This window comes from Meleagris gallopavo, chromosome 5 (genome assembly GCF_000146605.3).
Source record: "Meleagris gallopavo isolate NT-WF06-2002-E0010 breed Aviagen turkey brand Nicholas breeding stock chromosome 5, Turkey_5.1, whole genome shotgun sequence".
NCBI classification, from domain to species: Eukaryota; Metazoa; Chordata; class Aves; order Galliformes; family Phasianidae; genus Meleagris; species Meleagris gallopavo.
This window is the reverse complement of record NC_015015.2, coordinates 47,721,155-47,738,331: the sequence shown is the minus strand read 5'-3', so window position 1 is coordinate 47,738,331 and position 17,177 is coordinate 47,721,155. Positions and strand designations below refer to the sequence as shown.

General features: G+C 40.7%; 1 protein-coding gene across 1 annotated transcript in view; it reads left to right on the top strand.

The window, feature by feature from the left end:
- The first annotated feature begins 9,995 nt into the window (after window positions 1-9,995).
- The window catches only part of DEGS2 (delta 4-desaturase, sphingolipid 2), a 19,028-nt gene continuing 11,846 nt past the window's right edge, over window positions 9,996-17,177 (top strand). The window contains exon 1 of the mRNA XM_010711906.3: window positions 9,996-10,114. Coding sequence (XP_010710208.1) covers window positions 10,033-10,114 — 82 coding nt within the window. The 5' untranslated portion in view covers window positions 9,996-10,032. The remainder of the gene's footprint in view (window positions 10,115-17,177) is intronic.

Here is a 17,177-nt window from a genome sequence, read left to right as displayed (position 1 = left end):
TTCCCTTTAGAATAGTCCTGCCCGTACACACATCTGAGAACCATTCATTGGCAAGTAATCTTCAAGCATCTGCTGCAAATAAGTTTTTATGAAAATTTATCTTTTACAAGATCTAGATTACTCAGTGCTGTTTCATTTTTTTTTCTTCCACCTAGTTCCTTCCTTAAAATCTATAATAAATTGTAGTTCACCATCAGTCTGCAGAAAGCCATTCTTAACTTTTCCTGCGTACACCACCAACATTGTTCTTTTTCTCCACTCTACTTTGTTAGCACTGCAGAATTCCTGGTAATTTCAGTTCCTGAGCATGTCTAAGGGAAAGACAAACTGAATTAGTTTTCTCTTGATAAGCCAGCTTCTACCTCCCTTAGCCTTTCTTTCCTTTGGATTAACTGGCTCAAATGTCTGTCTTTCTCCAACACATAGGTTGCCAAAGGAAAACCTTGGGATTCAAAGAGATGAGAGCTGCAAATCCAGCACAAAAGCAAAGTGGCTCTACATAATCACCATTTAGATAAGAAAGTAAGCTAGGGAGTAATAAGGTGGTTTGACCTTTTTTATTTTTATGCAGAGCCCCACAAAAGTAGTGCTGTCCACATACACCTGAGCTACCACTATTAGATATTGTGTTAAAAATAAAAAAAAAGTAAAGGAAGACAAGAGAACATAGATAAATGATGTCTGTGATTTCTGGTCTGTAAGAAATATTTTATTCTTCTGATCCTCCCTCTGCTTTTAATTTCTGCATATATTTGATGTCAATTGTTTTTGCCCTGAAACAGGATTCTTCTTTTAGGGCATGAGTGTCCGAACTTTCAGCTTACCCAGGCCACATTAAGTGAAGAAGAATTATCTTGGGGCCACATATAAAATATATAACATAGTTAAGGTTTATGAGTAATAAAACTTCCTTATTTTCATAATTAAAAACAAAAAAAAAATTAAAAAACAACCATAAAACCAAGAGGATGTTTGACCTTGTTTCTGTAAAACTAATAATCAATGTTTGCTTTGATGGAAGTAGTTGCAAATCTTTAGTGAGTTTCTCAAGGTGCACATCAGAGATTTTGATCTGATTTTACTCTTCCTATGCTTCATCCTTGAAAGCAGTTGTTCACAAATGTACGTTCTGCCAAAAAGCAATAAGGCACGATTGCAAAGGAAGGGATATTATAAAAGCCTAGTTAACAACTGTTTACATGGGTTGATAGCAATAGGACAAGGGGGAATGATTTTGAAGGAAGTCAGAGGAAGTTTAGGTTAGATATTGGGAGGAAGTTCTTCACACAGAGGTGGTTACATGCTGGAACAGGTTGCCAAGGAGGTTGTGGATGCCCCATCTCTGGAGGCATTCAAGGCCAGGCTGGATGTGGCTTTGGTGGTTGGTGACACTGCACACAGCTGGGGGGATGAAACTAGATGATCATTGTTGTCCTTTTCAGCCATTCTATGATTCTGTGAATATACTGTGTGTTGATGTGATCAAATTTTTTTCTAGGAGTTGACTATCTTATTGTAACTGTACGTTCAATTTGAAAATTCATGAGTAATTATGATGACAGAAAATGGTATCACAAATACATGAAAAAATTGGTGATTTTTTTCCATCAGTCTTGAAACCTACCTTCAAATTGCTCTACCAAATGGAAAGCAAGGCTGCATATTTTTTGCTGTTCACTGGACTCTGTTTAGCCAACATATCAAAAGGCATAACATTATTTGCCATAACTTGAGCCATAATTTAAGTTTCACTTAGAATGCTGTTATGGCTTGAAATGTAGCGTAGATAAGTTGATCTCATCTAGAAGATGCCTGTTTAACTCATTTAAACAAGCAGTCAAATCCACACACAAGAAAGTTAACTTATTATTTTATGAAATAACAAACCCAACTTTAATAATAAGAAAATGTACATCTCTGCTTAATAACAAAATCTGTCTGTCTTCATAGGCACACACACAGGGAGGCAGGTTGAAATAATATTATGGTGAGTAAAATGCTGTGATTATCCAAGTGGCATGAGTGCATATCTTGTGTAGCACACACAGGTTTTGATTTGAACAAGTGTGGGAGGGGGCATGAGAAACAGAGTTAACGCTGCACTGTGCCTTCTCCTCCACACCTTTTGTTGTCAACTGCACACAGTCCACTCTCAAGCTATGCTCAATCAACTCATGAGAAATATTGCTAAAAATCATGTAATAACGTTAAAAACTTACAGTCTTTTGGGGCCACATTATTAGCTGTCCAGGGCCATGAACACAGCTGTTTAAGGGTAACATATTACAACGCATAAGAAGACAGGATTACCACCACCATTTTGCATTCAAGATCACATAAATATGAGTAATTTCAAAATTTAAATATTGAGTTTACCACAAAGACTACTGAGCTTGGTCTTTAAACAAGACTTCATTGGTCTTTTCAGCCCAAGCTGCAAAGGACCTCAAGAAATTGCACAGCGCTCTGCTCAGAGGCAGGCTGCCCAGGGTTGTGTCCACTCAGGCTTTGGATACCTCCAGGGACAGAAACTCCACAGCCTCCTCCCCTTGTTTCACCAATCTCACCGGAAATAAGTTCTTTTGTTATTTTCAAGGAGATTTCCTGTATTTAAATTTCTGTTCCGAGCCTCCTGCCCTTTCACTGGGCATGACTGAGAAGAATGTGGCTCCACTTTACCTTTTTTTTTAATTTTATTTTATTTTTATTTTATTTGTAATGTTACGATGTAAGCAAGGACAATCCACAGCAATTCCTGAGATTCTCCATGTCTGAATTAGAACTTAAAGACTTTGTTAAATGCCAACTAGCTGCAGGGAAATCAGTGGTGCTGCTTATAGCACAAGATACAGTATACAAAACAGTGGAAATCCATTTCTCGGATATTCTTACTAGAGTTTCAGGAGATGATAGTCAGCACTCAGCAGCATTAGCCACTCAATCAATATTATGCTTTTTCCTCCCGTGTGTTTTTTTGTTTCTAGTGGTGAATTAGTAGTTCACAGCATCCAGAAATCATAGTTGCCATTGCTCTGCTAATCCATTGCATGTAGTATTCTGATAGATGATGTTTATGTAAAAAGCTGATTTCAAGTAGTAGGCATTTTGTACTACAGAACTGACTGTTCTGGCACTTACCTCCACTACAGCAAGCCAAAACTAGGTAACTGCTCTTTTAAATAGAAATCAGTTGGTAAATACAAGAATCTGATATATTTTTAAGAAAAGGAAGGTCTCAGAAAATAAGTTACTTCTTCACAAAGTAAAAAAAGAACAAACAAAAGGATTAGTGCTCCATTTCCAAGGCAAGGTTTTTCTTTTAGTCTTCAGCCCCGTCTCCCCCCCTTCCCCTTAACCCTTCAGCTTAAAGGAGTAAGAAAGAAAAAGAATTTTGAACAGCAAAATTTGTGAACTGAACGACCTCTTCACAGCCATCACCTACAGCATTCTTTCTTACCTTTTTCATCTACATGGCCTTTCAAATTCACTGCTTTGGAAACTTCTGATCACCTGTTTTTCCCTTCTTTCTCATTCTCACAGAAACTATTTTGTTTGAGAGAAGAGATTAGCCCTGCTATTGTAAATCAAGACTGATTAATAAACTGATATTACTTACGTTTCTAGTTAAGCATGTAACACGAATAGCTTTTAATATAGTTTTTGCTCTTGTGCAAAGAACACACAAAGAACATACAAAGATACAAAGCCACTTGATAAAGAGAAAATCAATAGTTGAAAGACAGAGTTAAGCAATTATCTCTTCTTAACACTTTTTAAAGACCTCTCTAAGATTAAGAAGTAAGTTTTGCCACTTCACCATATTGGGTTTTCCTTGTTACGTTCATCTAAAATGACCTATTAATCAGTTAAAGCAGGAAAGATCTTGGTGAAAAAGAAATAAAAAGAGCCCTCAGGAAGAATTCTAAACTAAGATTTACAATACCATTAAAATAATCCATGAAGAAAAATGCTAATTAGCTGTACCACTTTTTTTCCTGGAGTCCTTCTCTCGGCTCTTCATTGCTCTGCAGGATATGTGGTTTTTACTTTACCTTCACAGTCCTTCATAATTTAGCCTCATCATCTCCAGCTGATCTCATACAGCTAACACCATGCCCAGCCCTTACAGCCTGCTAGCTACTGCTACAAATGTCTTCGTCCTCAGATTGCTAATTAAACGTGAGGGAAATCTCTGATTCTGATTCATTTATGGGCTCCTACAAAATACTTTTCAAGGTTCACAGTGACCAGAAGATTCTGCTTGCTCACTGTGATATTAGACAGCTGATGAGTTCTGTGCACAACTCTTCCTGTGTTCCTTTTTTTTTTACCTTTAATAATTAGTTTTCTTTGCTGTACCACATCCTACTTAAAAATAAAAATTAAAAAAATTAAAAATAAACCAACCAGCCAATAAAGCTATACCAGTTAATTAGCTTAGATTTATAACTGCATCCCTCTGTTTGTCATCTCCTTGTGTCTTTGAGACTGAGCGAAGTAAGGGGGGATTTCTCTATTCTTTTCTTGCAGGGACAGGGAGACAGCATTCACGCTGCTACCATTACAAGCTAATTTCTAAGTCACAGTCACTAATCACCCCAGTCTCGTTAAGCAAATGTTGTAAGGACAAGATCAAAGCAGATCATGTAAGTTGCTGTTCCTACTGTATGAAAGGATACATGAGTCAGTGGGCTTAATCCTTGTTCCAGAAATCTTTAACCCTTTAATTGTGGGCATAAAATACAAACAAATATTATTGAGCCATAAAGCTGACTGTCAAATATGAATGCTTTCTCTCCAATTCATTGCAGATTTTATTGCTAAGGGTATGGAACTATCCTTCCAAAAATTACCAATCTTTACTAAGCAGTCACACTAGACCTATAGATGTAGTGTTTTTGTGTACACCTGAATGGGTTGTATCTTGTGAATCATAGATCATACAAGAATGGGAAACCTCTGGCAAATAATGCATTAGCTGAGCTAGCATGGCATGATTTCACTCATGCCAGCACAGAAAGTATTGTGAATATATATATCTGGACTGCTCATACTGCACTATAGGATCAAGGAGCAGATCTGTAGCTCCTACAAAGAGCAGCACCTCTCAGCCCTATTCATGCATAAGCATTCCCTTGATTTACACACTCCAGCCCTGATGTTGGAAAGTGCTGAGCTCTCAGCTTCCATTAAAGTCACCAGATATTGATAGATCCCAAGAGCACTAAGAAAGAAATAGACCTATTATGTTAATATTATGTTGTAAAAGAAAAAGAATCCAAATTTGAAATGAATAAAACTTCTTAATTAAAAATAAATAAGATGCATAAATTGCTGCAGTCTCAATGGAAGCTCAAGAGCAGCTATTTTTTGTTAAACTTAGCTAGGTTTCTACAAGGCAATTTATATGACAACTCTATTTTCTCTGGCAGTTCTGCTAAAGTATGAATATAAAAACGTGCACTCCTTAGGCATAAGCAAAGCTGATTAGTTCTTTTTTAGTGTGCCTATATGTTAGAAGGATTTGTAACTGAACTAATCGAAGGGATTATCATTTTACTTAGTGTTTTACAATCATATCCCAGACCATTTTTTTTTCTACATTAGAAATACTGAGTTAAAATATTTTTCCATAGCAAAAATCAAAATTGTATGGCATAATTATATGGTTCTGTGATAGTCTTTGGAATTCCACAGTTTGTTATCAAAGTTGTTCTGTAGATGTTCCCTGCAGAGGAAATACTTCCCATACACATACCTGTGCACACACATGCACACAACTACCCATTGTACACAACTATCCATTTTCCTGTGGCTTCTCTTCTTCCCTCTTCTCAAGGCTCAGCCTCTGACTTCAAGGGGCCGGGCAGGAGAAAATGCTCCTCTTAACCCTGTGGCTCTCCCACTGTCAGAAGTATGGTTGGAAGCAGTGAAATAAATCAGGTTTGAAGTATATCAAGTTGAAGCCTGAGTATCAGGAAGCATCTTCGAAAGAGCAGCTCTGTTAGTTGTGGTTTAGAAAGCGCTGTCATACCAATTACGTACAGTAGTGTAGAATTTTGTAGATGAGATCCATCAGTGCTAAAAGAGAGAGGAGAAAAATCACTATTTAAGCCGATGCCTTTCTTCATGGGACTCACACTTTCTCGTAAACCTGATACCATTTGCCAAAGGGGAACGTCTCAGGTTCTCACACCTGGGAGGTGCTTACAAACTTTGCTATTTTTTGTGTCTGTAACATTTTCGTTGTGGAAGCAAAGTCCAGTTAGTGCACTCCATTCTGCTGTTTGTATGGCAACTCCAAGAAACCCCTTCCTGAAGTCCCAGGACTGCAGAGGTGCAGCTTAAGCTTAAGCACTCATTTGCGGGATGAGTGCTTGAGACACGCAATGGCAAATGTCTCTCGTGAAAGCAACTGCGAATCATCTGAACAACGTAAAGCACCCCGTGGAGCAGATGACTTTCCAGAGAGATGGTAATTCCTCAGAGAAACAAAGAAGCAGAGGAAAGAAAATGTAACAGGAGAAAAAATATTGACGTCGTTTGCGATGCTTCTCACCAACGAGCCGCTCGTTTTACAATCGCGCCAAGGCGCCGTTCTGGAAGCAAGAGCGCTTCGGTGCGCTGCGTGTGCGCCAGAGGGCGCCCGGGGCCGCTGCCTTCCCGTCCGTCCCCATCCCCGGAGGTGCGCGGTGCGTAGCGACCCGGCTAGTGGTAAGCCTGTAGCGTTAGGTTGGGCTTGCTGATCTTAAGGGTATTCCCGATCTTATCGATTCTATGATAAAGGTGACAATATGAATGTACCATATGGGGTGTGCAGCACGTAATACCACCAAGTGTAGTGGTAGCTTGACACTGGCAAAAAGATGTCCTCCCTCCCTCTGAGATTCAGTTGCAGCAGCTCCCCAGCACCTTTGCCTGCTGGGTTCACCTCCCTGATCTGGCAGAGTTCATGTGGTGGCAAGAAGAAATAAAAAGAGGGTCAGCACAGGGAAAAGGGGACAAGCAGAATGCCAGGCTGATTGGCACGTTGTTTCCTGAGATGTCTCCTGCGTGTGTATCAGTGACATGATTCAGCTAGAAACTAAGCTGCCTATGATAACTTGACTTTGTTCAGTAAAATACACCAGTTTTCAGGCTAGTTATATAAGGTCAGAGTGTGACACTCGATATAAAATGACGGCAAAATGGTTTTAAAACAAGCAAATCTATGGTTTCTTCAGATAGTTAAAATAATTACTTAGGAAGTTCCAACTCACACAAACAGAAGAAACTAGATAACTTTTTTATTGAAATGTGTGTCATGGGATGTGGAGCTCTTTCTTCAGAAAAGAGAACACCTTATTTAGAGATAAAATCGGTAAATAACCTTATTTTACTTCCAGAGCATCAGTTTAAAAAGAGTTAGCATCTATAACAAGAAAGAGAGAAGTTAAAGCCTGTATACCAACACAGAATTAAGCCACCTCAAATGTGAAGCCTGCTCTTCAAGCTGGGAATAGCCAATGGGATACATGTGCAGGTGCTGCAGCTCTGTTCACTGTGCCACCTTTTCTGCTAGCAGGCAGAGGGGAGGGTTAGCTTAGTGGTGTGGCAGATGCATGCATGGGAAACAAGTGTGGGAAAGACACCTTTGGGTGGAGAAGTGTGAGTATGTTTTTGTGGAAGAGTGGAGTAGTATATTTTGTTTCAGAGCTGTTTTTTAGGGTGTGCCCTCAAAAAAAAAAAAGGTGCATTTTTTGGGGTTTTTGTTTGTTTGTTTGTTTTTGTTTTGTTTTCTTTTTTTTACTCTGAAAGTTGTTAGCTGTCGTGCTGGAGGTGAGCATGACCTGACTCAAATTTATGCAAGACCAATATTTGATGGTACTCTATACAAAACCAGCAACTGTGATCCTCCTGTTGAGAAAAACAATTAAGCTGCATGTTAAAACTTTCTCTGAGCTACTAGATTTCTTAATATTTAGAAGCCCTGAGCAGGTACAGGAAATTGCTGTTGAACAGAAGGCTATGGCTTGGAATACCTGACCTTATGAACCGTGTTTGATTTGCCATAAAGTGCAGTGAGTATGGTGGATTTGTAGAGTTCAGGCAGTCATTATGATATGCTTTAAAAGGGCCATTATTTCCAGGTGATGCTAAAATCTACCCTCCTTTTCCTTTGTGGATGAATTTTCTGCCTGTTTGCACTTTAATAGGGTGCCATAAAACCAAAGATGCCAAATGATCAGAACTGGATAATGCTTCCGCCAATTGTAGAAGATAGTCTAAAGCTGGTGTTTCTTGTTTGTCTGGCATCCACTATTACTCTTAAATTAGTATAATTTGTTCTGTTTGCTACTGAAATATAAAGGATGAAATTCTACCCTCAAAGAGAGAAGCCAGCTCACTGAAGACAGAAAAGCGTTTTGTTCTTCTCTTGTGGTAGGGCTGAAACTGGAGCAATAGCTACACGAAGGCATTGCCTGCAAAGAAGAAACTTTCTGTGCATCACTGACCATACACTGTAGTACTAGGCTATTGATCAGCATTTAGGGATGAAGTCATATTCGTTCTGTTTACAACTAACTTGCTTTAATTTGCTTTTATAGTGACCTTGAGAACTCCTGAGCAGGAAGTGACAGATAAGCGTCATCACTTTCTTGAAATCTTTGGCCTCTCCACAGATACTGCCAACAAGACATTAGAGCCAACTACAGGTTTAAGCTGAGATACTGATGCATCTGCTCTCTGAACAATTCAGTCATTACTTATAAAAACGTGTAACAGCCTCACTTGGATTAACAGTCCATTACCTGCAGCTCTGTGGGTGAACACCAGCTTCATGTTAGAGCAGTGGTGGAGAACGGAGCATTGTGCTCACAGAGAGCTGATCTGCAAAAGCAAATTGCTCACTCTCCTGCCTCCACTCTGGGCAAAGCTGCTTACCTTTACATGGCACTCCTTCCACTCAACCTGCATTGTTCAAGGGTTTAAATTCAGATCACTCAAGGGGAAAACATTTATATAAAGTGCTGAAAAATGTAAGCCCTAAAGTTGTATAGCAGACGTGATGGGGTTTTTGTTTTGTCTGTTTTGTGTTGTCGGTATTTTTTAGCCTATATGTTTTCACACAACTACCAATCTCACTTCAATGTGAATAAAGAGAGAGGTGATTGTATTGCCAACATGGTCAGGCAAAAATTTTGCTGAAAAATATTGTTATATTCTTTCAGGGCTGTTTTTTCTTTCTTTGTTTGTTTGTTTGTTTTTTTTGCTACTTCTAACAGTAATAGGCATTTTGAAGGATAAGAGTAAGGAGGGATTAGGAACATAAGGGTATAAGATTCTCTCCTGGTTGTGGAGCTGCTGCCAAAAGGATGTGGTCAGTGAAAAGTGCACTTCAAGGAACAGTGAGCGTGGAGGGCAAACAGTGGCTCAAGTACAGACTTGTACAAGAGTGCAGTGGGAACAAAAGCAGCGCTTTAATTTGGAGTTGTGCATGGAGAAACATTGCTTTGTAACACAGGTGACCTCTCCCTGTGAATCAGAGGCTGGAGAGGAGTCTGAAGCTTAGCAAGTCCTTTGCCTGACTTCATTGCCAAGGGCACAGCACGATTCCCTGTACCGGGCTCCCAGGAGCATGACCCAGCCGAGGGCTGGATGCTGCTGGGGCGGCTCACGCCAGATTCGCCAGAGCACCAAGGAGACGTGCGCCAGGCGTTGGTCACCTTTATGTCATTGCATGCTCTCCAAGCTGGGAGGAGCTCACACGCCCTAAATCGCATCCCACCTTCAGGCTGAGGCACCAACTTTACAGGATCTGGACTCCCTCTCTTACCCAACGCCTTGCCTCAAAGCGCGTGCCTACGGACTGCTGCCCCCGAGGGCACCTCGGGAGGCGATGGCAGCGGCGGTCCCGCTACACCCCGTGCCCTGCAGCCAACCTCCCTCCCCGCTCACCTCTCGGGCCGCCTCCGAGCACCCGGCACCGCCCCTCCGCAGGCGCGGGGCTATAAATGAGGGCGGCTCGGAGCGGGGTACAGTGCTGGAGCCATGGGGAATCGTGTCACCCGAGGGGACTTCGAGTGGGTCTATACCGATCAGCCCCACACGCAGCGCAGGAAGGAGATCCTGGGTACGTCGGGGGGCTGCTCCGCACAGCTCACAGTGCTGCGGGCTGGGCTGGGCGAGGCGGGTATTGCACCTGTGGCTGTGCTTCCTTCGGTTCGCAGCTACTTCTGCACGGATAGCCCGTGTACGCGTTGGAAGGCATACTGGAATCCCTTTTTTGTCTGTAGCAATTTATCTCTTCTCCTATATGATGATGTGTGAACCTCTCCTACGTGATGACTTGTGATCTATATGAACCTCATAAGTTTCTTTTAAGCTGTTTTCACAATTTCCACTTCCAGCTCAGTTTGGTGCGTTACTTCAATTTATTCAAGTCAACAGAGGGGCTTCTTCTAAATGCGATTTATTTATTTTTTTTCAGTAGCACAGTAAAACAGATGGGGAGAATGGTGGGTGCGGATGGATGTCTGCTGGAGAACAGCAGGAAGCCCTGCTGCTAACAGAGCCCCACTGCCTGTATTTTTATCATGTACAGGTAGCATTTAATTGCATGTAAGCACATGGGGTTGGGGAGGATTTTACTTCTGGGGACTTGGGAAGCTTAGGGCTTTCTGAACAAGCAGTAATTCAGCATTGTTACAGAATATAGCTGCATATTTCTTAAAATATGCTTCAACACTTAATCAATAAAGGAGATTTTACCTGGTTTTTCCTTTCATCCTACTATTCAGTAGGATGAAGTTTTTAGGTTTCCTTTTTGTCAAGGAAGAGGCTGGGGCTGTGGTAATCAGGTGCAGCTCCTCCACACTCCCATAGATTAACCTAGGATGACTCTAAATTACAAAAACATTTCTGGCGTAGTTATGATGGCAGAATATCCTGCTCCATGTTAAATTATATCTGGGAAAATAATTATTTTTCTCTGTAGTAATGATAGAGAGGCAAATGACATCACTATATAAAATAAAGCCTCTGGCTGTTGTGCTGCTGATTCTTTTGGTTATGAGAACTCTGGGTGAGCTTTGAGCAGGAGGCATGTGCTATAGGTCTCTCCCTTTGCCGACCTTCCACTCTCCTGTGGCACTGGGAAATGGAGATCCAGAAAAGCTGGACAGAAAAATTTGCATCTGACAGGGCAGAAGGGTCACGAGTGCTGAAATGTTGCCAGACATCGTTGAAATTACCATGCTATCGGTATAAATCACTGCAACTGTGTTGCCTGAAGGTCAAAAGCTCCCAGTACCTAGTGTCCTTACCAAAGGTCTGGTGCCTGTTGGGTGGAGTGCTCCTCTTGAATCTTACTTGCATATGAATGCGTACCTAGAAATACCCTTGTAATTTACATCTTTGTATATAGCATTGCTTTAGGGTCAGAAGCATTCTCTGCTGATAAAGAAAGTACTTTCCTCCCTGTAGGTTAATGATTTAGTAGTTAAGCACCAAAGCTTGATTATTTTCCATTTAGGCTGTAGCTTTTGGAAATGTTGATCTCCCTCAGGTATGGCTACTTGATTTAAATGCAAATTAAAAACCATCTATTAGGAAAAAAGTACAGGCAGACTGACAAACTCATCAGGCAATTTCCTTTTACAGAAGTGGTATTTTCTTACACTGGTGTTCCAGCATGTTTCTATAGAGAAGCTGAGTTTCATGTCCTGGTTCGATTGTTAGCAGCCCCAGTTTGTCTATGACTTTGTTGGTGATGATAGAGATATTTTTATCATTGAAACATGAGTTTCAAGTTCCAGTCTTTCAAGGCTTCTGGTTGCAGCAGTTACACTGATTCCTAGACAGCAGCCCCAGCAGATATAATCCAGGGTTAGTCTCCGAGGTAGATGGTTATTCATCTAGCAGTTCAGCTGTGTACTACAACTGGACTGGCTAGAAGCTAGCTTACAGCAGGACTGTTGCAACAGATGAGTCTACAAGGGATGCAGTTCCTAACTGTTACAATTAGGCTAGCAAATGGACTGACATGTTGCACAAGGGAGAGGTAGTACTTTTTCCTCTTCGGAGTATCTACCTCTAAGACTCTAGCTTGTACTGCATAGGTACCAGCTGCTTCTTAAGATGCTAAGGAACTCTCTTCTCCAAGCTGATACTTCAATCTTGGTCTTAAGCTCACATTAATTTTGTCTGCATTTTTCAGTTTATTAAACTGAATCATTTCATTGCTTCCCTCTCACCCTCCTGTTTGTGAAAAGCCTGTTGCTGTCATGTACCAGAACTGAGATTGGTGTAGTGCTGTGGTGAACTGTATCAGGGAAATCACCAGCTGATAACTAATCTGATGGAAGAAAGCCTTATATCTGCCTTGCCTAGCTGTATAGTTATGCAAGCACTATTAGGGAGAGAGACTGGGCAGAAAGTAGAAAGAATAAGGACTTCTAGTAGAATTAAGAAGTCTACTTCACTGAAGGTAAGGGCCTGCTAAATTAAAGCACATACAGTACTTATGTAAGATCATAGTACTGTTGAAGATTGAATTTTGTGGGTTTTTCCTCAACTTGAGAAAAAAAGAAATCAGAATACCAACACCTGAGCAACACCATAAGCATACAGTGAGCAGTCACTTCATCTGCAAACAGTCTTCCAAATGCAAGCAATGAGTAATATATTGTGGAATGGAAAGAATGAGATCTTGTTTTGATCCAACCCACAGCACAAACTTCATAAAATTACTTCAGATTGGTCAGAAAAGTGTCTTGTCTCAGGATTCTTTGAGAAGCATTTGTTTTCTTCCAAGGATGAGGGCTGAATGAGTGTTCCTCATTGTAGGATAGGGGCAACCAAATATGATCTAATGTCTAAGCATGGTTATATACTCACTCTTTGACAAGTTATTTGGTAGGAAGACGGCACAGGTGTTTCATATGTACTTAATTCTGTAGGAAGACCAAGATGTTAATTTATCAGCAGTGGAGTGAGGAAACTCAAAATGAAAATACCTGAATACATTTTATTTTTGCATTTAGGCAATTTAGAAATATAATAGTTTTCAGCCAAGAGGAAAGTTACTCACTTATTTAGAGATCAGTATTTCTTACAGTTGACTCTCATATTGCCTATTTAAACTGCATACTTAGGAAAAGTCTGAACTGTACCTACTAAGACATGAAAGATACATATCTCAATATATCAAAGCTCTGAATTGTATATGCTTCTGGCAAAGAAACAAGGAGCCTGTTTCCCCTTTGTATTTCAGTATGTGGGCACAGCACTGCCACTGATGTGCAAGTTCTTCGAACAGTGCATTTAGAGCAGCTGCTGTCTCAGTGCTCATGCCAATTCCCTTTGGGGATCATATGTAATATAAATGACATGAGTAGGAAAATCAGTGTTGCAGGTTCTCCTGATCTTCTGCTGACAATGTATTAAGTGCAACTGAAGATTTCAGCATACTCTATGTTGCATGAGTTTGTACGAGAAAGTTGGGAATCACTCTTTTAGCTGTCCTATATCCTTTAACTTCCAATCAACTACTGAACAAGCACAAACAGATCATAGCTGCTGTAGTAATGGTGCTGACACTGTTTCAGTTATGAGCACCATGCAGTGCTTTGCATCTGGCAAACTCCACTGGGTGACCCAGCAACCTTGAACCTAGCACGTAAAGCTACCTAGGAACTCATGGGTGATAGAAGGTTAAGGCCCTCTTGCATAATGGAAATGTAAAACCTCTTTGTAACAAGCTGGGTCATAAAGATTTCTTATCAGTTTGCATACTGAAGGGGATGAAGAAAGCATATTTTTTTATGCCATCCTTTGCATGTGTTCTACCAGTGCCCTGATACATGTATGGTTTGAATTCAGAACCACTTCAGATGTGCTGTGCCCTTTTCAAGTATGTTCACAAGCTAAGCTACTGAAAAGCAAAATACTATGATGTCAGCAAACTGACTTGCTTATTTCTGGTACAAATATCAGCCTCAGTGTAAGGCAGAGCCAACATCCTAAGCCTGGTGTCTCTTACTTGATCTGCCACAGGCTCATAGCAACAGAGTATAGTCTAGGACAGCAGCATCACAACTGCTTATTTATTTTTTTCCCTTCCCTTCAATTGGTCCTTGGAAGCAGTGAAATTACTTCTGATAAGCTCTTTGTGATACTAGAAAAAGTATAATTAGGAATATCAGTAATCACATATAGAGGAAAATGTTGACTCACCTAACTGGAGATAGCATCACTGGCTATAGAACACTCCTTCTCAAGAAGCAGCCTTCACCCAGGAGACATTCTCTTTCCAGAGGCTCGCCCTTAAATGAGCCCAGGAAGACCCTGGGTCCACCCCTTCCAGTCACGTGGGAAGCACAGGTGAATCTCTTGCACCTGTGCTTCCTGGGCCAGCTACCCTCTTCATCAGGTGCTCAATCATCAGTTCAGGCTGTGACTTAACAGTTCCCATACACCCTCTTTTTAACAGACCTTCTAAAAACATTATGCTGAGTTGTGTGCTAGCTTTGGCTATACTTGCTGCGTTGAAATAAAAGATTAGAATAATTTCTTTCTCTTGCTACTACTAGCTTCTCGTGGATATGGGCACTGCTGCTCCTCTGTGATTCTAACAGCTCCATCTCCTGCCCATGACTAGATCTGGTGTCTACGAAAATGTGCTGACAAATCAGTGAGATACTCTGTTGCCCTTGCTGAATTCTATCTGGGTCTCAGCCACTGTTCTTCCATCCACACTGCTGCACAAATGGAAGTGCTGTTTTTTTCAACTCCCCCCTAGAGATTTCTGTTACTCTGAGATTATGGCAGGCAGATAGTGGAGCTGGTTGGACAGAATTATTATCTACAGCTAAATGCTGTACCAATGTACTTGCACTTCTTTTTCACCACGTGCTGACTTCGGAGAGAGAAATCATGTTTATGCACTGCTGTACATCTACACCAGTACCCCTGCCCTCCTTGTGGCAATCTGTTGGCTCCTCCTGAACAACTGGAAGAAGTGTGTGTGTTTCTTTGTTTCAGCTGGGACTGAATTGTTTTCTTCAGAGTGTCTGCTATGTCTTGGTTCTAGGAGAAAAACAATGTTGATAACAGACTGATGTTTGTAGTTGCTGAGAAGCAGTATTGTACAGAGTCAAGGCCATTCACAGCAAAGAGCCCAAGGAGCTGGGAGGGAACAGAATTAAAATAGCTGACTTAAGCTGGCCAAAGAGATATTCCATGTTATATAACATCAAGCAGAATGAGTTCTGAAGGGGATGGGAATTCATCTCTCTCTCTTTTGTTGCTCAGGAATGGTGAGCAACTGCTTGTGCATTACTTGTTATATACATTTGTATATATATATGTCATAATTATTATCCTTTTCCTTTTCTCTATCTTAGTAAATAGCTTTATCTCAACCCATGAGTTCTACTTTGTGTGAATGACTGTGTGGTCCTCAGCACCTGCCTGGTTAAACAACAACAATGCGGATAACCAGTCTGCGGAATGAGCTTGCAGATCTTCCCAGCAAGCTGGAGGCTGGATCAAATGCTGAGGAGACATGAAAGTAGTTGGGACCATAATTGTCCAATTGTACTCTAAAGAGTGAATCCATGTCCCGTGTGATCACATAACTTAGTGCTGGTTCTTTGTTCTTTGTTCTTTTATCTAGAACGGCTAATATTTGTTTGCTTTTCTCATATTACTGTTCTCCCTCCATGCTATGATCATAGATAATTAAGAGCTGACTATAAATTACATTTTATGGTCATGTATTAGCATTGACTCCGTGCTTGTTAGGAAAGGGATGGACTCTGACCTTATGGAAGCCAGCCATATTAATAATGGACAAATGTTCAGGAACTGGAAAACAAAAGTGATTTGGAAAAGAGAAGCATGATACAAATCTCTGCTCAGATGCATCTTAGTGTGAAAGTCTAGCAGGCTCAAAAGGAGAAGAAGTGTCTTTTTACTTCCAAAAGTACTATGCAGAGGAAATGAAGGTGATCTTTACAGTGTAGCTGTACAGGTTTTGTATTCCTTGATGGCTCATGGGTCAGCTCTGCACAAGGACCCAATATCTGATTCTGTTGCTTTTGGCATGTGCAGGTTGCTGACAGCTAATTCCTGGCTTGCACAGCCCAGCTGATCATCTGCAGACACTTGTCACAGAAAGCTGTCCCCATTTTTCAATTGTAAATGCTATATCTTGACTTCTTCTGACTCCTTCATCTAACTTCAAGGCATGAAGATGAGTGAAAAATGAGAAATAATAATACTTAGGTTGTCACATCTTCACACGTAAGCATTATATATCGCTGCAGTCATCAGGATCACTTCATCCAAGCTTAGATATATCTCACTGAAGAGAGCACTGCTTCAAGTTTTGGAGGGTCTGCATGCAACATTTTGCATTTACAATACTCCTGATGTGAAAGCTTCTCTGCAGACTGCCCCAGTAGTGGGGCTTCAGCCTGCAGTACTTTCAATTCCACCTGTCAGCCTCCCCAGGGCTTCTCCTTTACAGAATGAGGAAGTGGTTATCAGCATTAATGATAAACAGACACAGTGTTTTGGCTTAACTATTACACAAATTTACTGTTGGATAGAAGTTAATCATGTGTTGAATTTAATATTAAACCCTACCACACTACTTCATAGTTGTTACCTGTGATAAATGCAACCCACGTGAAGTACTGCTTGCAGACCATGCTGCTGGTGGTTAGAAGTTGCTGCTTTGAAATCTCTCCTAAGAGATTATAAACTAAAATCCTCCTTAACTGCAGCAACAGTAAATTGGTCCAACACTTTCAGTGTTCTCTAACTAAAACATACAGCATAGCTAAGTGGATATCCTGGCACTTTGCGTTAAAATTTGGAACCTATATAGGTATCAGGGAATGAATTGCAGCATCTTGGCATTTCTAGTGTGAAAAAGTATAACTTATAAAGTTACAAAAACTTAGACTACTTAGAGGTTTTTATTAAAAACTTAGACTGACTTCAGAACAATGTGAACTTATATTAGTTCTTTCCCACTTGCCTGAGTAGTCCTAATGAAGATTTTGCCCCATTGTCTGAACAAGGGGAAGAATTGATAATATCCCTTTTCTCATCATCATCCACAGTACTTAATCTTTATTCACAGAATCACAGAATTGTAGGGGTTGGAAGGGACCTCCAGAGATCAT